Genomic DNA, 22,259 nt, shown 5'->3' with positions numbered 1-22,259 from the left:
AGCTTCCACTGGGTATCCCTCAAACATGTATCATGATCTGTCATAACCTTCGGATTTGCGAGCAAGCACCCCTCTAAGGTCATTATTCTATTTTCCATTTCAGACAATTTCTCAGAGAATTCAGAACAAACTTTAGCCACTTTCCATATGGCGCCTTGCAATTCTCTGTTGGCAGCCTGGGCCCTTCGAATATCTGCCCTGGTTTCCTCCCTATGGGCCATGGTCCTCTGATGAATCCAGAGTAACTGCGACAGCTGGGGTCGTACTCCCTCCTGCCTAGGCAGATTCCCATCTTGAAATCGCTGAGTAGTCCCATTTTATACCACCCTTGTCTCCATTTCCCGAATCCACCAGATTAGCCTTTTTCACCATTTGCCAGGGGTCCTTTCAGTCAAAGTTATCCAAGAGAGCCTCCCCTCCCCCACTCATATCACTGGAGCAGCTTGCATGACTGCCACCACTTCCCCTCCCAGTTACCTCATCCGTATCATCGCCTGGCCATTCAGATTGATCTGATAGTGAGAAGAAGTGCTCAATTAAATCAGTGTTCCCCCCAACCTTGAACGGAAAGTTTCTACTCCCATTTGGAAGCTCTCCTTGCACTGCCTGCCCCCCAGGAAGTGCCCTCCCTCATCCTATGTGTGTGGATTTGGCCCCTGTGGGATCCCTGTCATATGTCCACATTCAAACCACAAGCACTTTGCAAACTAGTAGTAACGGGCACATTTGTTGCTGAGTCTCTATTTCCCCTTCCACACCTGGAGCTGCTTGATTACTGATGCCCAGGCTCTGATACTATGAAGTTGGCAATGCTTCCAATGTCTGACAAAGCTGAGGGGGAAGAGGGCACTCAGAGAACTGGGAGATCTGGGAGCGCTCTTTGTCTGCTTTAGCTTGCCCAACAACACGGTCAGCTTTCTGGAAAAAATCTGCCACTGCCTCTGCCTTTGCCATGCCTCCACTGACTCCCCAATTAGCTGTGCTCCCACTTGAGTGTCCTGGCCGGGATTTCAAGGTCCCAGCTGTCTTGGGTACTAGCCTGGCTACTGGGGCGCAAAGGTTCTTCCAGCGCTGTCTGCAAGGCAAGTTTATCCGAAGATGCCACAAGACTAACTTGACCAGTCTGGCCAGCATTGCAATGTAAATTGTGGTGAGCCCCGCTCTCAGCCCAAGACGCCCGCAGCAGCTGGATGCTGCGTGGCAGGCGAGCATGCTAGCCAAGGGGAGGGGCCGCATAATCTTGTCTCTCATCTACCCACTGTCCCTGAGAAGCGCAGCACCGGGGGGGGGCTTGATCAACCGTCTCACACCACATGTCCGCCTCCCTGCCCCCCTCCCGATCGAATCTCTTGCAGACTTCTTTGGGAGGTACTAAAATAGAAGGGGGTCAGCCTTGCCTTTATCAAAGCTATTAGGGATCTATACCAGACTCCTAATGCGAGGCTGTAGGTGATGGAGAAAGCTCAGACAGGATTCCTATCATGAGGGGCATAAGACAGGGCTGTCCGTATTGTTCATCTTGTACTTAGACCCATTTATTGACGATTGGAAGACAGTAAGGGAATCCAGCCAGTATCAGTTAGGCAAATAAACTATAACGTTTTGGCCTATTCTGATGAAGTAACCGTTGTGACACTGGACTGCAGAAAAGTTCTAGTTGTGACAGAGACGGAGGCTAAAAATTATGGGACAATTGAGGGGTACCATCTTAACGAAGGCAAGACTCAAATGATTTGCACAGTAGGGAGTAAATGGGAGAATCAGAGGGTTGTTGAAGATGCAATTTTTATCTAGGAGTAAAGATAGCACCCGCCCTAGACAAGCTAGTCAAGCTTAACTTCGCTCCTCAGATCGGGAAGAGCAGATAGGATTTAAATAGAATTAACAATTTACACTTGTCATTAGTAGGGCTGTGTAACGTCATGAAGATGCTCATCCTCCTGAAAGCCTTATATATGTTTATGGCTATACCTTTGGAAGTGAATAAAAGGTGTTTGACTAAGCTGGATGCTCTATGCTCCAGCTTTATTTGGCAGTTTAGAAAACCACAAAGGGCTGCAAGATATATAATTAATCCCTAGGAATAGAGAAGGTTGGACGGCACCGAGCTTTATGCTGTATTATTGGTCCTGCATGTTGCAGCATATGTTTTTTTTTTATCTAATCATGGGCTGCATGCATAATGTAACCTATTCGGAGAGTTCAACAAATTTTGAGCTCATGTTAGGGCCTGATGCCAAGGGATTTTTCTTGCAGAACATAGAAAGGAGCTATTACAAAAGGACCAGGTTTAAGACCTAGGATGGGGCCTTTAAGGTCTGGCAGTTGTTAAAAATGAAAATAAATATTACAAGGTTTAATCAATATATGCATTTATGGAAATTCCCCGATCTTCCAGCCATATTTCATAATAGTCTTGGTAAAAGATTCGAGGAGCATGGTATCTCATGAATGGGAGATTTGTTTAAAGATCATCAGTTGTGCTCATTTGGTGAGCTGCAGGATAAATTTGGCTTGAATAGAGACAAATTCTTCAAATATCTGCTGGTGAGAGATTTTATTATGAAACTGGATATGAAACAAATCTCACTTGTAAAATCTTCCATTATTGAGGCTATCAAACAAGGTGCCAGAATCAGCCAGGTTTATACTCTACTAACGCAGGTCCTACCAGATGATTTGGAATCCCAGGATACTATATGGAAGGAAAGCATGGGGGAATCGGCCCATTGCTCAAGTGCTCTTTGGATATTGGGAGAGAAACTCTCCTAATAGCGGGTTTGAAAAGTCAGCATTTTAAACTGTATTTGATTTGTATCATGCTCTGGCAAAATTATTTAGATGGGGTAGGAGAGCTTTGTTGAAGTTTTTGCATTGACACTGCACCTGTAAGGTAAACTCTGGGAAAAAGTGAATCACTGTGTTTTCCAGGTGCAGGTCGCCTTGTGATCGGGCTGCCTGGAGTATAGCATCCCAATCCCTATAATTCAGGATCCTGGCAATGATTGTGTGAGGAGGAGAAGCCGGCTTTGGAAGAGGGCCCAACTCTCTATGCACCCTCTCAAAAAACAAAATAGTTGGACAGTCTCTTTGGTTTTAGTTTATTGAGGAAAAGGTCACCCAAAAACAGGTCAACACTTGGGCCCTCCATCGCATCCGGGACCCCAACTACTCTTATATTGTTCCTCTGGGCCCTACCTTCCTGATCCTCCAGCCTGGCAGCCATAGCTGTACTCTGTTTGGTTACAGTGTATACTTGTTCCTCCAGGCATTTTGTTGTGTAGTCCATTGATATGCATCTCTGTCACTGCCACTTTCTCCGAGATCTTATGAAAGTCTGCCCTGAGGAGGTTCATGTCCACAGTGACCGCCTCAATTTCGGGCTCAATGGGTTCAATGGTGCCCCTCAGGACCTGAATCGCAGCCATTATGGAGTGCAGAGAAGGTTCCCTCTCCTGGAGGGAGTCTCTGCCAATTCCCCCGCTCTCTGCCTTCCCGTGACAGACCATCAGCAGTGGACATCCTAACTGTGTATCTATCCAGGCTATTGTTTTGCTTGTTCTTCTGGGTGCTGCTCCTCACCATGTGCTGGGCCTTCCCGCCACTGTGTGTCTCATCAGCAGTGGACATCCTAATTGTGTATCTATCCAGGCTATTGTGTTGCGTGTTCTTCTTGGTGCGCCTCCTCACCATGTCCTGGGCCTTCCTGCCACTGTGTGTCCAACAGCAAGAATCACCCGCCACATATAAGGGACACATTCTACAGGCAAGGCCGAAGAGACCGCAAATCAATGCTCCTGTGCTGTCTGATTTAGGGCCAACTTGGGGGGGTCAATCTGTCTCCTCCTGAACATATAGCGGTGGCATATAGCACATCGACCTATCATTAGCTGTACTTTTTCATCACCTGGAGCCCAGCAATCTCTCAGTCTCCCTCCACTAGGCACTCCCAGGGCCCCACATGGCTGCAGCACTGGAACCCTGTATGGGGGAGAGAACAGGAACCTCACTCTCCGTCACTTCCTTGAATGTCGAATAGGCATGGCAGCAAGTTTTGTTGCTGCCGGGCCTCCCGCTGCTCGATCCTATCAGGCCTCCACACCAATAGGAGGAGGGGGAAGGTCCGCACCCCATGATCTCACCCTGATTGTGCTTCTCTGGGGCCACATGCCCCCCTCAGCTGCAGTCCACCCGATGGGATTCCGGTACGCCTCCCTTGTCTGGGCAGCATCTCCCTCACAATGGGGGGGAAGGAGGAAAGGGGTATCTCTCCCTCCCCTTCAGTGCTGGCAGACCTCTCTTTCAGTCTCTCTGGGCCACCCAGGTGCCATCCATGATTTTTATCCAATGCTGAATGGCTGGGGCAGCAATCAAATTCTTGCTGGAAAGCAACTCATCAGGCCGCCGTCACTCTACTGGAAGGTGGGGGGTCAAATGCACACTGCAAAAACAGCGCGTGCTGACAGGATAGTGGACAAATGTCAGGGGATTCCCTAATAGCGGCCTTAGAGCTCCCTTAGCTTGCGGCCATCTTAGCCGGCAGCAAGCTATGTCCCCCTAACTGCCATAAGTGTGGAGCTGACCAAGCAAAAATTCTGCATATGTTTTTTGCTTGCCCAAAATTAAATAGTTACATTCGAGAAATCAGGGCCTTTATTGGAATAATCCTCAGTAACCAGTTCGTATCACTCCTCAAGTAATGCTGTTAGGCTTCGGTGAAGATGTTGGGTTAGCCAAAGGCAAAATATATCTAGTTTTCCTTGCCATGGCGGTCTCCCACCTCTGTATAGCCTCCGGTTGGATAAGCCCAGATCCACCAACATGTGAAGAATGGAGGTCATGTTTCTTAGTCATGAATAATATGGAGAAAGGACTGTATGAACATAAAGGCCGGAAGGCCAGAAAACGGGGAAAGCTAATTTGGTCACTAGTGTCGGAGTGGATTAATAACTATAAGCCGGTAACCTCTCCTCTAGATTGAACATTTATTGATGCATTTTGGTACTCAAATAATAATTTGTGTTAGAAATGGCCGAGTCTTGAGCTGTCATCGGACTTGGGTGACACTAGGTCTTGGTGGATCTTAAAGTATTTAATATGCAGAAGTCTTGTGGCTTAATAACAATCTCTCAACTGTGTTGGTGTCTCAGAGGTACATATATCCAGTATATGGCACTTTATGTCTCGGGACTGTATCCCATGGACTTTTACTATATTCATCTCTCTTTGCTGTTATGGCAAGGCCTAGGGACCCATTGCATCTCTGTACCCTGTGGTTTGGATACACGTATCTGGAACTTGACATTTTATATTTAGGGACTATATTTTATGAAGTTGTATTGTATTTAGTCCTCTGTGTTAAGCTAAGAGGTATGGAGTCTTTTGCTTCAGGGATACATGTATGTGGCACATGGCACTTTACTCTCTGGAACTGCAATTATGAACCTGTTCTGTATCCAGTCTCTTTGCTGCTAAATCATGAGGTCTGCAGCCACCACACTTTTGTATCTTGTTTCAAGGATATATCTGTCGGGCACATGGCACTTTACCTTTTGGGACTGCTTCTCGTGAAATAGTACTGCAGCTACGCTATGATGTTCTGAGTTTTTGTACTTTTGCACTTTTTAATTGTAAAACAAAAATGAAATACCCTGCTGCAATAATTATGTTGAATGAATCTTTGCTTTGCCCTTTGCATTAAGAAAATAAAAAAACATTTTTTTAAAGAAAACTTCCTTGGTGACATTACAAATTACATCATCATTGCCGTTACTGCTGACTTAACATATACTTTCAATAATTGACATTGCTATTTGCTGACAGGTGAAATACAAAAGTTTCTTTTTATATAATCTCTCTGATGACTTTCATAATTTAAACAAAATAAAGGGCCTGATTTAGAACTCAGTAGATAGAATAAACTGTCACAAACATGACGGATATTCGGTCCGCCATATTACGATCCCCACAGGATATAATGGGATCGTAATACGGCAGGTGGGATAGTTGTCACATTTGTGACAGAGTATTCCCCTCTGCCAAGATCTAAATCAGGCGCAAGGTTTGTTGAGCTCTGAGGAGAAGAGTACTGTGGCTTAAACATGCTAAGAAGGTAGGCCTTGATGGTATGTATTTTTTCTTTCCCGTGGGGTATGTCAAGCCCCTGAAGTGTTTCAGTGCTTCTCATTTTCTTCTTGAAGTAACAGGACAACAGTGCTACAGTCAACTGTCCCAAACCTTCTTCGGGCAGAGGAAGGAGGTTAGGGACACCTGACTGCTTCTCCTGTGTCCCGTTCACAATTGGCACCATAGAAAGAGAAAAGTGCCTATTGCCGCTCAAAACAGTCATAATATTGTGCCTGCTAAAGAGCTTAATTTGTAAAATAAAGAGTGCTGGTACTCAGAGCTTTGCTCAGGAGCCAGTGGACAGTGCAGTAAAAACCAGGGCACTCCGAATACCAAGGCTGACAGTCTTCAATCCACCTCATTCCTTTTTAATCCACAACCAGACACCCCTTCTCCTTTATCTCAATCTTAAGGGTTCTCGATTCCTCCTTTTTGTGACAGTTTCTCAGTCTTTCTCTTCTTCACTCTTGCTGATTTGTCAGTTTCCCCCTCTCTGGCTCTCAGGAAATGTCTGATGCAGAAAAATAAGTGCCAGTCCCCAAAAATGAGTTCCGCTGGTCCTCATTGGCAACCACTGGCTCAGATTAAGACCTGGCCTGTTGGAAACAGCAATATGTGTAAGAGTAAATTGTTGCAACCAGTAACAATATATGAGGACTTAGTGTACAACATATTTCCTTTTATACTTTGGTACTAAACTAGTGTAAAGTGTGACCATTAGCAAATAAATTACTGACTACTGTATAAGTATATGACATAGTTCTATTCTCCAAATGGGTGTGCTATACCAAACTACTAGAAAGAGAGCTTCTTACAAGCATGTCTCAACAGTGCACTCAGGATCCATGTTTCTTACATCAACATCTAAGGTATTAACAGCTAAGGTGGTAACTGTGGAACTAAATTAACTCTTTCTTGACAGCAAATGTGTCATTAATTTCCAGCTGTAGCACATCCTTTCACTTCCCATACATTTACCACATCACAACCACACTCTAAGTACCATGACTACTCTGACATCTTGAGTATCATCAAACACTATTAAGTTAGCCATAGTCTAACCCTCTATCATGACCAACAATGCAATAAACTCTCACGGCATATGGTTTTCTCTCTCTAATGCACAATATATGGTGTCCCAATAATCCCATTACCTTTGACTTGCTTCTGAAATTTGGTGTCAATTTTCTCTCACACTTCTTGAGGTTGACACCAAATGCTTTCTTCTGTTTGTACACAAGACATATTCCGTGAGGGCAGATTCTTCTCTGTCCAGGTCACTACAACCTAGATCTATATAGCCCTAGATTTCCACTGTTCACCAACCTTTGCTACTGTAAAGGAAGGTATAGAGGCTTTCCAATGTAAGTCCAGATACTGGTCACAGGATGCCGCGTATATAGAGACCTTTTGGTGACTAATCATCAGTAGCTTTTTGAGTGCAAGCAATCTTACAGTGTCTTACTTTCTACTCACTACCACTTTACGATTTGTCATTCAAAGCAGAAGGCTATCTTGCGCATCATACTGGCCTACTGAACATTATTGTTCATCAGCATCAATTTATGACAAGCCAACCAAGTATACAGACTCAAAACACAATTTCTAAGCATGAAATACGGTAACAGATGTGCACAGTGCATGTGTGATCACATTTCATAAATAATGAGCAGTATGTTTTGATTTGAGATGGGCTTAATGTGCTTGATTTACCTGTTGACATGTTGCATTATATTTCCTGGCCAGGCCAATTGTACCTTCAGTTGTCCCCGATGCTCAACAAAAAAGTCCACCAATGTCCTTGTGATTGTTGTAGATGTGTGGAAGAAAAAGGCTGGAATCCAAAGCATGGCCCCGTCAAGTTTTTTCAAGCTCAGAAAGAAGTTGTTTCTGTCTTGAATAGTCAAAAGGTTGTTGTAGTACTTCTCCAGGATGCTTGGATTGAATGTTGTGAGATTAGTTTTCTTCCCAACATCTTTTTGGAAAACTTCAGTGGGGGCAAAATTGCACCGAAAAACAAAATCAGACTTGTCAATTTCTGGGCCACACTGGCTGCCTGTTAGGATCCCACTATTTCCGACAACAGCGCAAATGTTGTAGTGCTTATTCAAGATAGGCGACGTCTCTGGAAGCAGGGACTTGAAGTTATTACTGACAGAAAAAACGTATTTGTGGCTGGAATAATCATAGTGCATCAGTTGTCCAACTCGAACGCTATTTTTCGTAAGAGAAAAGTTTTTCATCACATCAACATACTGAAGAATTTCTTGCCTACAAAATAAATACACATGAATAGAATTATTTATTGTACTAAGAAGGACAATTATTTTGTTGACATAAAAGGATTTTGTTCATACAGTATAGTACAAAGCTTTCTTTCCTTACATATGCATGCATCGACCAATGTTTGCCCAAAATTGGGTCTCCAAGTATTTTTACAGAATTTTCACCCCTCTGCCGCTATAAATTCTGAGAATGGAAAAAAGGAAGTACATCATGTGATAAATGAAAGCTACTGTGACTCTTTTGCTAGGGTTTCAATAACTAACTGGCAATGTCTGGTGTAAATCCGATCAGTATTAAGGTATAAAAATAGTTGTATATCTGGATGGTTGGGTCCGTGAGTCTTGAGAGACCCTCTTTGGAGTGTTAGTTTAAAAATAGAGCATTCTGATTGGCTTTATTTCCCATAGGTCATCTCGCTCCCATGGGAGTCAGATTCTCGCGAGACCAAGCACCCTGATTGGCTGCCAGGAATATGAGAGAAATGTTTCTGCAAGCCATTACAGGGCTCGAGGACTTAGTCTTCTGTCCTGAACATGTTTATAACATTAAACATAAGGGGACAGGGTACGGACACCCTGACACCCTAGGCCCCATGAGGTGGGACCCAGAGGAACCCCTGGGGGCCAAAAACTGTTTAAAAAATTGCATAAATTGCTGCAACTCCACAAGACTCCCACAGAATTATTAACAAAAATAATGCCCACCCCCCAGGCCAAAATTCCATGTATATGGGAAGGGGTGATGCCTTCCTCCTGCCTGAGCCATCAGAAGACCCAGGGTGTCCACTTCCAGGGCCGGAAATATTGTGTATGGAGAGGGGGGACACACAGTCCGCCTCCCCGAGCCATCAGGTAGCTCAACCCCAGGACAAAGCGGTTTCCCTGCCGGAAACGATACTGGCAGGGAAACCTGTGGTTAATCTCACTTGGTGGGAGCATTTTTACATTTTTCACCAAGAGGGAGCAAATACTAAGGGGCATAATTAAGAGCTATTAGTGCCATTCTAACACCACATTAGCGTCTTTTTTTTACGTGAATGTGGCGTTAGAAGGCCAAAAACGCTGCGTCATGTTTACAAAGTGGCACAGTGCATGCATTGCGCCACTTTGTAACCCTTTGCGGTACATTATGCCTGAGCCAAACATAATGTATGCGAAGGGGGCGTTCTCCCATTAGGGGGGGGGGCAAAAAATGGCGCAAGGAAATCTAGCAGATTTCCTTGCGTCATTTTTTTCGGCACTTTTAATGCATGCTCAGAGCAGGCGTTAAAAGGGGGCACGCCATTAACTACAATGGGCCCCTATATGCTCTGCAGGAGTAGCACCAAAATGTTGGCACTATTCCTGCAGCGTACATGAATAGCGTCAAAAACAGTTACGCTATTGCTCCCTACCATGCAACACGGTGTGCTGTATTTTAAATGCGCACATACATGGTGGCGGTAGAGGGGCGCTAAAGGGTGCAAGAAAAGTGGTGCTGCACTGTGTGCAGAACCACTTTTCTTATATATGCCTCTAAGTCCAATCCCAGAAGGCAGGAACTTTAAAAATGCTCCCTCATGCTGGGAGCAGACTTTTGATCTGGCTCCTTGTCCGTACTGATGCAAGCAAAGAAAGAGATCAAAATATTGCTCCTGCATGCAGGGAGCAACATTAGTAGCTGCTCCCTGAAGGCAGGAGCAATGCCACCTCCCACGGTATCTGGGGAGCTGGCTGGGGTTGCGTGAACCTTGTGGCTCCCCCGCAGCCCCAAAAAGAGTATGGTGGGTGGGCACCAGGGCACCTATCTTTCAGAAATGCGTGCCACAGGGAATGGGGTCCCTGGGGCTTATAATGGCTCAGGGAGGGGGGACTTGGCCCCTCCCCTTTCAATATAGGCCCTGTGGATGGGGTTCACAGGGCCTAAAGAGGCTCAGAGAGAGGATCATGCAGCCCCCTACCCTTTATTTTTAGAAATGGCCTTGGAAGATTTGGTCCCAAGGGGGGTAATAAGGCTCGAGAAAGGCATGCTGCCCCCTTCGCCCTTCTTAAAAAATAAACAGGGAATAGGGTCCCAAGGGCTAAAAGGGCACAAGAAGGGGGCCCCTCCCCCTTCAACAAAAAAGGCATTGGGGGATGGGGTCCCCAAGGTCTAATAAGGCTCTGGGGCACGCAGCCCTTTTCCGCTTTAAAATAAATTAGGCCCTGGGGGATGGGTTCTCCAGTGCATAATGAGGCTCAGTGAGGGCGTTCATGAGGTCACGCTCCCCTTTAAGATATGTATGACCCTCGGGGATGGGGGTCCTCATGGACACAATAAATTTGTGGAGGGAAGCCATGCCCCCCCGCCCTTTAAAAAAGAAAAGCCCTGGGAGATGGGGAGATGATACATGAGATGTCAACAGAGATGTCCTAAATGATGTCATAGAACATGTCATGAGTGATGAAACTTATGAGGTTATAACCAGTGTCTGGCACGGATGCAAATTACAGTTTTCTCTGCCACCTCCCTGGGGCATTGCTGATCAACTATGCAGAGGGTGCCAGCATGGCACCCCCACGCCCTGGCGACCACCACCTCCTCGGGCCAAAATATATAAAGTAATGCAGAGGTGCCCTCACTGTCCCCCGCGCCCTAGGGCCCGCCACTTCCAGAGGGCAAATCATGCTAAAATAATGCAGGGGCCCATGCAGCCCCCCTGCAGCCCCGGGAACTGCCACCTCCCCGGGGATAAACATAAAATTAATGTGGGGGGCCTATGTGCCCCCCTCCGCAGCCCTGGACACTGCCACCTCCCTGGGGCAATTCAAACAATTTAAGGCACCCCTCACAGCCCCAGGGACCGCCACCTCCCCGGAGCTGAAATAAATTAATGAAGGAGGTCCGTCCATGCAAAAGTAAACATAACTCTGCTTTCTGCTTGCGGGAACAATGCTGGCTCCGTAGGATGTGGCCTTCAAGCTCCCCCTGAAGTCCTTTCATTTTCTCTCTCTCTGTCTTCCACCCCATTACAGGACGGAAGAGAGAGTGAGAGAAAGTGAGTGGAATGTCTTAGGTATGTCTTGAAACTGCATGGCAAAGAGTCACCTGTGGCCTAGTGGTTAAGGTCACAGACCCCTACACCAAGGGTTCCCTCCCTTTATTTCTTTTCAACTTCAAATATTTAAGGCACATACCGGAAGGCAGTCGCACTCTTTTTACTTGACAAATACATTAGATTTTTCAATTTGTCCAGGAATATCTCATTTAAGTATATCAATCATCAAAGCTTAAAAATCCTCTATCTCTCTTTCTCTCCCTCTCTATTTCTCTCAGTCTCTTTTGCTAATTCAATCTCTGTCTCTCAATCTCCCACATTCTCTAACTCTTTCTATCTCTTCCATCCCATAGTAGGTGGTTACAGGGGGTTGGCCGCAGGGAGCCAACCCCCACTATGCACGGACGAAGGCCATGCGCAGTGGTGGTTGGATTAACGTATAGTAATTAAAATTACTTTACAGTAAAAAGCATTAGAAATTCCCTGAAAAAAAACAAAGGTTACAGGGATGTTATAGTTAGGAAATATCATTTTTAAACAAGCATAGAAATTCACTTAAAAAAACAAAGGTTACAGGGACGTTATAGATAGGTTCTGAATTTACTTGTAAAAAAAAACTAGAAATTCACCTGTTATAGTTATCTAAAGTAACTATAACTTGTGCCCTAAGGTAACTATAACTCACGCCCTCGCCATGCACAGCTAATTTTCTCACAAATTGCAGCACTCATGACATCTTTGATAACATCATTGATAAAGTCACTCTACCTGTGCATGGCGGGGGCACAAGTTATAGTTACCTTAAGGCATGAGTTATAGTACTTTAGCTAACTCTAACTATAACAGGAGAATTTCTATGATTTTGTACGATTTAATTCAGAAGCTAACTATAATGTCCCTGTAGCCTTTGTTTTTTTCAGTGAATTTCTAAGGTTTTTTAATTCTATTTCCTAACTTCCTAACTATAAAATCCCTGCATCCTTTGGATTTTTCAGTGAAAATATATATATGTATACACTGTCACATCCACTCTCACACACACACACAGACACTCATATATATATATATATATATATATATATATATATATATATATATATATATATATATATATATATATATATATAGATATATATAGATAGATATCTATATATTTATATATAGGTGTAGATATATATATATTTACATATATATATATATGTACAGATCGATATGTATATATGAGAGTGTCTCTGTGGATGTGACAGTGTCTCTCTGGGCGTGAGAGTGAGTGTTAGGGTGTTTGTCTGGGTGTTTGAATAGGTGTATGAATTTATATCTATTTTTTGGGATGTTTCACGAAATCCACGAATCTACCCACAGATTTACACAGGGGGGCTGCACTGAGCCCCGCAGATGTATCCACAGATCGCGGACACTGTAAACAAAAATAGATTTTAAGGCATATGAAGACCATTTTCACTATTTTTACACAATCAATCAATCAATCACAGTATTTATAGAGCGCACTACGTACCCGTTAGGGTTTCAAGGCGCTGAGGGGGGGCTGCTGCTATTGGTCGAAGAGCCAGGTCTTGAGGAGTCTCCTGAAGGTGAGAAGGTCCTGGGTCTGTCGCAGGGAGGTCGTTCCAGGTCTTGGCGGCGAGATAGGAGAAGGATCTGCCGCCGGCGGTCTTGCGTTGGAAGCGGGGTACGATGGTGAGGGCGAGGTTGGTGGAGTGGAGTTGGCGGGAGGGGACGTAGAAGTTGAGTCTGTTGTTCAGGTAGATTGGTCCGGCGTTGTGGAGTGCCTTGTGAGCGTGGGTGAGGAGTTTGAAGGTGATCCTCTTGTCCACGGGGAGCCAGTGGAGGTCTTTCAGGTGGTGGGAGATGTGGCATCGGCGGGGGACGTCAAGGACCAGTCGGGTGGAGGCGTTTTGGATACGTTGGAGGCGGCGGATGTCTTTTGCTGGGATGCCTGTGTAGAGTGCGTTGCCATAGTCTAGTCTACTGCTGACGAGGGCCTGGGTCACCGTTTTTCTGGTTTCCGTCGGGATCCACTTGTAGATTCTACGGAGCATGCGGAGGGTGTTGTACAACTAAGTAACCCCCATGGGGTCAGGGAACCTTTACCCTGACACCATCATCTACATTCACCCAAGATTTCAGCTCGAGGACCTTTTCCCGGATGAAATAAAATGGCGGCTGCAACATTCCTGTCAGGTTGCGGACAGCCAATCAGATTACCCCTGTGGCGTGTGGATCCGCAGCTCGATCCACATTGGTTCCTCAGAGCTAGATGTCTATATTATTTGGCCGAAAATTATTTCAAAACTACTGAACGGATTTACACCAAACCACCAAAAGCACAAGGATCTAGCTTCGTGTCAAATTTGGTGTAATTCCCTTCAGCAGTTTCGGTTGTAGGCATGTCTAAAGAATACAAAATCCCCATAGGCACAGAATGGAGAAAAGGAGTTTTTGGACTCCCCCTTTATTTTGGCCCCCGCTGTACAAATCACTCCAAAACGTTCAAGACAGCAGCTGAACTGGCCAAAATATAAGTTTTGAAAATTTCATGAAGATTCATCAAACGGCACCAGAGTTATTGGCAAAACAAAAAATGCTCTGTCTATGGCAAAAAAGGTCCTAAGTATAATTACCTAGTAATATATATATATATATATATACATACAACAGTAGTTATCCCAGCAGTTCGTGAAAATGATGGACGTTTGTGATATAAAACACTAGTAGCTCAAAGTTCAAAGCAAAATAGTTTTGCATGTTTGTCCTGCAGGCTAGCAGCAGCAGCAGGATGTATATTACAATGAAATTACATGAGGGATCATAATTAATTGCAGCTCTCTGCGGGAACACTGGGGATGCATGTATTTATTTACCTTGGTTCTGCACATGTTGAAATTGCTCACAGACCCTTATGATGTATAACATTTATTGGAGTAGAGAAGGTATGTTTATTTTAAAAGCCCTAGAATGTATGTCTGGTTGTAGGTCACCTTATCGCAAGATATATATTGCAAGATATATATTGCATTATAATAATACTGCGTCAACTGGACCTACCACTACCTTGGAGGGTCTTGCAGCAGGGAGCTCAGCTCGTGATGTGGCAATGACTTGGTGCTTGCCTGCTGTTCCTCAGAGGACTGGAGCCATGGTGGTGGGCAAGGGGAGTCATGCAAGGCAGCAAGTGCTGGGTGGGCACCATCGCTTTGATGGCAAAACACCATCTTGCTGACCTGAGATTGGCAGTTGTTGGCCCAGTGCAGGGCCAATGGTCAGCAGGGGTAGTCAAAAGAGCTGACAGCTAGGGAAAGTGTCTCGTGCATTGTGATTGGGCTGCTGGAGACTGCCATGTCTGGATGCAGGTTACTATTCAATGGCTGGACTCCTATTCCTAGTCAGAATGTCTGTAGCCATGTTGGAGGTAAACATGGAAGCCTCTCCTTTAATGCTTGCTATTGATGATTCTCAGACCTGCAGGACTGGGTTGTGAAGATGGCATGGTTGCAGCCATGTTGGAAAGAAAAATGGAAGCCTCCCCTTTAATGCTTGTTATTGATGATTTTCAGACACGCACGACCGAGTTATGAAGATGGCTACAATTTCCTTTATTTCCTTCAGAGTATTTTCATTAGCACACTCTATAGCTGGCAGTGTTCTTCAGCACACCTTGAAAACTAGGAAAACGCTAACCTTGCTATGCTTTTGTATTGAAACGGAGACAGTGCTTATGTGCACAGCTGCGTGCAGTTGTAACTGTGCTAATGTAAAGAGCTTTGGTGCCCATCGAGTCATGTTTGTGCTATATAAAGATACAAAAAAGTCAAGGCAAGTATAGAATTATTGTTCTTGAGAACAGTACTTATGTACTTAGTATACCTACTAAGGATAGGCCGATGTTGTGAACGTAGTATTTTTGTAGGTTGATATTTTCGACCTCAATATACTGGCATACAACCTGGGTGGCCAAATGTTTTCAAAATATGAATGATTTCGTAATTCCAACATCCAGACAAACATTAGGGTGAGCAAACAACGGCGGCCTAAACTGGATGCCAGAAAGTAGTATCCTATGTCAACAATATTATCTGCACCCGACTATTTTTTAATGCTTTTTGTCAAGTTTTGTGCCGTATTTAACTTGGTTTCCTACACGACCAACTACTGCACTTGTGAACAGTATTTCATTATCCTGTGTGGGTTGTGTGCAAATTTACAACTCTTACCTAAGAAGCATTTTGGGGGAGTACATATCCAAATTTTATAACTCCATTTCAAGACTTGTTTAGGTCTAGCTCAACAGCACAATTACCATGTGTTTAAAATATACATAGATTTGGCTTTTGCTCCACCCAGAGCAGTATGTCTGCCATGCTACAGTCTGTTTACTGTATCATTTCGCCTTCTACTGAGTGCTTACATTGCAATGCATGATGGACTATGTGACATCTCAAAACTACACTGAATCCTCACACATTAAATTATTTACCTAATACATGCATTGTTTGCAGAAGCAATCTGTATTGTGTTTTTTTCAGGTCAGCAGACAGTAGAGTACTGCACATAAAGCCACTGTGCAAGCTTCCTTTACACATATACAGATGCATACGTACACGCACACACACACACACACACACACACTGACACACTCTCTGCAAGTACAATATTGTCAAGATGAACAGGAACAAAACAGCCAGAAACCAGGCGCGTGTTTACCTGTCTGCTCCGTCTCCTATGCATCTCTGGAAGGCAAATTGTAGGTGCTTACATGTTACTTCGAAGTGTGTGAGCCTCTGAGAAGGCTGTTTTGGACACATTTACCAATTCTGGTGCATTTTTAACTTCAGAGCGATCCGTGCCAGCAATCATGCCAACTGCCGAGAAGCAGTCAGGACTTATACAATATTCAGGCCATCGTAGGCAGGTGCACACCGGTACCAACGGAAATGGCTCCAAGTTGTTGCCAAATTGCACGAAATAGCCTAAAAAGTCCTTGTTGCTAATGGAAGTTGGGAGACCAAATTTCAAAATATAATTTAGCCTGGTTTACTGAAAGCCAGTGTCACTTTCGGGACAACTAACAGGGGGAGCAGAGCCAATAGCTCTGCCTAAATGTGCTAATCCATGCAAAAAAACATGTATTTATGCCTGTCTATGCACATTAGAGCCATCCACAGTGGCTTTTCCGTCGCTTGTTTTGGAACAAAACATTATTAAGTCATTAAGTCAAGCATTATTAAGTTCCAGCACGAACTGCAACCCTAGTGATCCGTTTTCAGCCACACACGGCATAAGCATGAAAATAATAATTGCGTTTTGTTCCGTTTTGTTCACTTACCTTTGCCGTAGAAACGCAGTCCTGTTGAATACCCATTTCGGTTTTTCCTGTAGCTCCTGCGTCAGTGAATTGGTAATTGGTACAAAGGAAGGGTCCAAAAACTTCAGGGCAAATTGTGACCTGAAAAAATATAAACCGTATTTAAGTAAGATACCATCAACTCTAAAAACTGAGCAATGAGACAAAGTGCAGGAAGCTAAAACGAGGTTCCCTTACCCTAAGATAATTGTATTATAGCTTTACATGTAGAACAAAGATGTGATGTGCATGTTGACTGCCCGTAACACGAATGGTATGTACATGTACTGTCTACAGGATGGGGCGAGGGTAGTAGGCCCTGGTGTCAGCCTCTATTCAGCACCCTGGACAGAGCTCTCCCTGCTGCTGGGCCCGGCCTTGCCCCGAGGCACGGGGAGGGGGTCTGCATGCTCAAATTTCATCTCATTCGCATGGAACGCGGATGTACTGACTCCGCACATAAAATCTATATTTGCAGTCTCTTAAAAACCGTGCCACTCCGGGGCAACTGTGAATTAGTCTATGTGGTGCTTGTCCGAATAGAGGCTGCAAAGATGGGGGAGGGGAGAGGGAGTGAAGGGAAGAGGCCTGGACCTGTTATTAGTGGCCGCAGGGTGCTATGGCAGAAATGAGGGGGAGAGGTGGGAAGCGACGGTGCGTGTGGAAAGATGAGGAAATGCCGAGCTATACAAAGAAAATGGGTTGCATGATCAGAAATAGGGAAGATTATAGATCGGAATGAATGTTTTGGGGGGAATATTTGCTAAAGAACGGGGTAAATATGGTCAAGAAACTCGGTACTATCCGGGTGTGTTTAAAAGACACAGCACATGGCATCCGGCTTCTCCAGGACTTGTGCTTCTGTGATGTCATATTCCAACATGGTGAACGCCAGGTTAGTGATTGGACCGCTTCACGGGCCTCGCGACAGAAGAGGTCCTCCACGACCAGCGTTAGCGGGCTTTACATCACCAAATGCAGCAGTATGCGACACAAGATTGCTTAAAGATGCTTTGTGGGCCTCTTAGAACTGATACCGACATGTTTCGCCTGCTTCTGGGATCTGTTCGTCCTCCCTTCCCCACCACTACCCCACCCATCCTCACAAACCCTTGACGCCCAGTTCTGATGCCCATGCCCTTGTCTGTGGTACAGCTGACAGAACTGATTTCGGCCTCTGTGACACTGAGCAGTGCTCTCTCGAGCTCCCCTCCCACATTGCTCTTCCCGAGATCTGCTGTTTATACCTTAGACCCTACTGCCTGCCTCCCCGAAATCTGCCGAGCTGCATGGACCCTGACACTACCATCTGTTCCTCTAAGCTCTGCTCTGTGCACATTCACCAGGCCTGGCGCTGATCCATATGCTTTGAACGGAGTCCCGCTTTGCTGTATGTACCCCGATCAGCACAGCCAGCGCCCCTGGACCTTACTGCATGTGAATGAGCTCTGCTACATGCGCCCTGGGCACTATTGTCAGCATCCCTGACTCCTACTGCTTGTGTCAGTGTACCCAGTGAACACCGCTGAGCAATACTGCCTGTGACACTGACTCCTACTGCTTGTGTCAGTGTACCCAGTGAACACCGCTGTGCAATACTGCCTGTGATACTGACTCCTACTGCCTGTGTCAGTGTTCCAAGTTAATAACGCTGAGTGATGCTGCCTGGCACTGACTCCTACTGCCTGTGTCAGTGTACCAAGTGAATAACGCTGAGTGATGCTGCCTGTGCACTGACTCCTACTGCCTGTGTCAGTGTACCCAGTGAACACCGCTGAGCAATACTGCCTGTGGCATTGACTCCTACTGCCTGTGTCAGTGTACCAAGTGAATAACGCTGAGTAATAATGCTTGTGGCACTGCGTTCCACTGCCTGTGGCCCTGGGTTCTTCTGCCTATTGCCCTGGCCTCTACTGTGTGCACCTCCAGCACTGTCCCTGAATTATACTGCTCGCACCACTCAAGGCCAGTGCACCTCTTTGTCTATACCACTATTAAATACTGCCTGTGGCATTGATTTCTACTGCATGTGCCCCTCGGTCTCCTGTCTGTGTCCCTGAATTCTACTGCCTGTGGCCCTGCGTTATACAGCCAATTGCCATGGGCTACTGCATGCAACTCAAGCACTGTCCCTGAGTCGTACTGGCCGTGGCTCTGGCTTTAACTGCCTCTGGCCCATAGCTCTGATGCATGTGGCTCTGGATTCAGCTGGCTGGGACGCAAAGACCTGCTGCTTGTGCCCTGGGTTCTATGTCTATAACCCAGAGTTCTACAGAGATTTTAAAATCCCTGGAATGTGTGCCTGGTTGTGAAGCTACTGCTTGGGGCCCTGGACTCTATGGTTTGCACTGCAGCACTGTCTTTGAGTCCTGCTGCCTGTGACTCTGGACTCTACTGCCTGTGACCCTTCAGTCCACTCTCTGTGGCCCAGAGTTCTACTGCCTGTGGCCCAGAGTTCTACTGTCTGTGCCTCTGTGTTCTACTGTCTGCACTACCAGCACTGCCTGTGACCCTGGAATTTACTGCCTGTGGCCCATTGCTGTACTGCCTGTGGCCCAGGGTTCTGCTTCCTGTGGAGCATAGTTGTATTCTCCGTGCCTTTGTGCTCTACTGTCTGCAGATCCAGCAGTCTCTGAGTTCTACTGCCTGTGGCCATTGGTTCTACCACCCTTGGCTTAGGTTCTACTGCCTGTAGCCCATAGTTGTCCTGCCTGTAGCCAAGGGTCCTACTGCCTGTGGCCCATAGTTCTACTGCCTGTGGCCAAGGGTCCTACTGCATGTGGCCCATAGTTCTACTGCCTGTGGCTCAGGGCCCTATTGCCTGTGGCTGAGAGCCCTGCTGCTTGTGGTCCATAATTCCACTGGCCCATAGTTCTACTGCCTGTGACCCAGGGTCCTACTGCCTGTGGCCCATAGTTCTACTGCCTGTGGCCTGGGGTCCTACTAACTGTGGCCCATCGTTCTATTGGCCCATAGTTGTACTGCCTGTGGCCCAGGGTCCTACTCTCTGTGGACCGTAGTTCTACTGCCTATGGCAGAGAGCCCTACTGCTTGTGGCCCATAGTTCCACTGGCCCATAGTTCTACTGCCTGTGGCCCAGGGTCCTACTATCTGTGGCCCATAGTTCTACTTGCCCATAGTTATACTGCCTGTGGCCAGGAGTCCTACCGCCTGTGGTCCATAGTTCTACTGCCTGTGGCCCAGGGTCCTACTACCTGTGGCCCATAGTTCTATTGGCCCATAGTTCTACTGCCTGTGGCCCAGGTTCCTACTGCCTGTGGTCCATAGTTCTACTGCCTGTGGCCGAGGGCCCTACTGCTTGTGGCCCATAGTTCCACTGGCCCAGAATTCACTGGCCAAGGGCCCTACTACCTGTGTCCCATAATTGTACTGTCCGAGGCCCTTGGGCATACTGTCTGTGCCAAAGGGCTGTGTTGTATCTACCTCCAGAACAGCCATCGGTGCCCCTGGGTTCTACTGCCTACTACTGAGCTCCGATGGTTGTAATTCTGCACCCGTGAAGCCTGCTATCATTACCTATGCGATGTGTGCTACGAGCCTTCCTGCCTTGCCCTCACCCCTGCTCTGTTGTCCTACTCCCGCACCCCCAGGTCCTGAGACCTGTCGCATAGATCAATGGAGGGGGATTCAGAGCTTTGCGCCCACAAGAGACCCTTTCCCTCTCATCTCAGTCACTCCACCCACGGGTATCGGATCTCCTCCCCGGTGGCCCTCTCTGGCTACCCTGCAAACTGTGCGGCCTGGTCCTCCCTTCCCGGGATTCCCGTCCCGCAGACATCACCACCGCTACTTCCTGCAGGAGCGGATCCTCCTCCCACGGAGAGAGAAGATGCACAGCCACACAGTAAATAACAGCAGCCCCCTCTCCTCCGACCTGACACCCTCGCACGGAAAATCACCAGCAAGAAGGGGCCGGACAACCCCCAACCCCTCTCCCCGCGCCCGGGTCACAGCATGAAGCTCGCACGCATGTCCCATCCGTGACGCTTCTGATCTAAGCAAGAAGGGAGGCAGACATGACTGTTCCCTTCAGGCATGTAATCGCGGGGTGGGAGATCAGACGCCCCCCCTCCACTCCTGCTAGTCACTTCATGCTGCACAGAAACACATCACAAACACAGGCAAGCAGATGGGGCAATGGCTGCACCCTGTCTGGCATCCATCCAAGCGGTGGAATAGACACCGGCCCACCCCTCACAGTAGGTCTTTTCTGCCAGCCAAATACATCTATCGCACATTAAAGACGTTAAAAAACACAAACCACTGCCACCACCCACCAGTGAGCGCCGGGCAGCGGCGCCCGTGCCCTGCCTGGCACGCACTTACCGAAACCCGGCGTGGAACATGTACATCCGAGGCCCCCCCGAGCTGGCGTACCGGGGGGTGGTGAAGATGTTGTCCTTCTTCAGGGAGACATAGCTGATGAGCGAGAGGATCAGCAACGCCACGCTGAGCATCACCAGCCCCAACACGCTCGCCACCCGCACCATTTTGAAAACTCTCATCCCCGGGGGGAACCAATTCAGAGAGACATCAAATAATATAAATAAAAAGGGGCGCGCGCCCCGGCGCTGAGATTAGCAGCAGATGCGGGCAGGGAATGGAGCCGGAGCTGTGGGGGGGACTGGAGCTAAAATGGAGAGCTGGGCGGCAGGGAAATGGCAGCCGGCTGAGCTGGTGCTGCGTGTGAGCCGCGGCCGCTGCCCGGGGCCCCCCTCATCCTCCGTCCGGAACCACGAGCTGCCATCCCTCTCTCGCTGCACAAGGAATGAGATGGGAATTGTGCCGCCGCTCGATACAGGCACAGCATTTAATTAATGAACTCTAATCTCACAGAGCGAGCTCCCGGCGTGGGGGAGGGGCTGGAATTAAGGCATCCCTGACACGCATTACCTGCCCGGGATGCATATGCATGGGTTAGGATGTATATCTGAATGAATGCAAAGCGACGGCACCAGCCGCCGAGGTGCTAATCAAAGGCAACGCGTTACATGGAAATTGCCTGTATAGAGAGCACGTATACCCGCCTCCCACGCAGAGAGGCTGTGATAAACAAGAGCACGGTACATCGTGTCAGTGATGTGTACATCTCTGCAGGCTAAGCACAGAGACGAATCCCGGAATCTGAGAGTGCCTCCCACGGTTGAATGTTACATGGTGCCTGGGTGAGATACGCACTCACCTCTGGACCTAACACCGACACACTCTCACTGGGAGATCACGACGAAATGCGACTGCTGTATTATGGCTGAACTGACTCTATACATTAGTACAGTAAGTTTGATATCTGAATTCGTTCACAAACACGTAGATTATATGTTGCGCCCAAATCATGTTACGCCCCTGATCAACACATCGAACAGTGAAAGGTCAGGGTCAGTGATCGCACTATAATACGTAGTAGTATACAGGCCTGTACAATACGTATGTAACAGACTACCACAGAAC

The 22,259-nt window shown here is 46.8% G+C and overlaps 1 protein-coding gene across 1 annotated transcript in view; it reads right to left on the bottom strand.

Annotated features, from left to right (window-relative positions):
• Positions 1-22,014, bottom strand: part of ST8SIA3 (ST8 alpha-N-acetyl-neuraminide alpha-2,8-sialyltransferase 3) — a 68,864-nt gene extending 46,850 nt beyond the window's left edge. Inside the window, exons 1-3 of the mRNA XM_069219985.1 lie at positions 21,138-22,014; positions 16,773-16,892; positions 7,840-8,397 (exon numbers count right to left, since the gene is read on the bottom strand). Coding sequence (XP_069076086.1) covers positions 7,840-8,397; positions 16,773-16,892; positions 21,138-21,316 — 857 coding nt within the window. The 5' untranslated portion in view covers positions 21,317-22,014. The remainder of the gene's footprint in view (positions 1-7,839; positions 8,398-16,772; positions 16,893-21,137) is intronic.
• Positions 22,015-22,259: the final 245 nt, after the last annotated feature.

This window comes from Pleurodeles waltl, chromosome 1_1 (genome assembly GCF_031143425.1).
Source record: "Pleurodeles waltl isolate 20211129_DDA chromosome 1_1, aPleWal1.hap1.20221129, whole genome shotgun sequence".
In the NCBI taxonomy this organism is placed as follows: domain Eukaryota; kingdom Metazoa; phylum Chordata; class Amphibia; order Caudata; family Salamandridae; genus Pleurodeles; species Pleurodeles waltl.
This window is presented reverse-complemented; position numbering and strand designations above follow the sequence as displayed.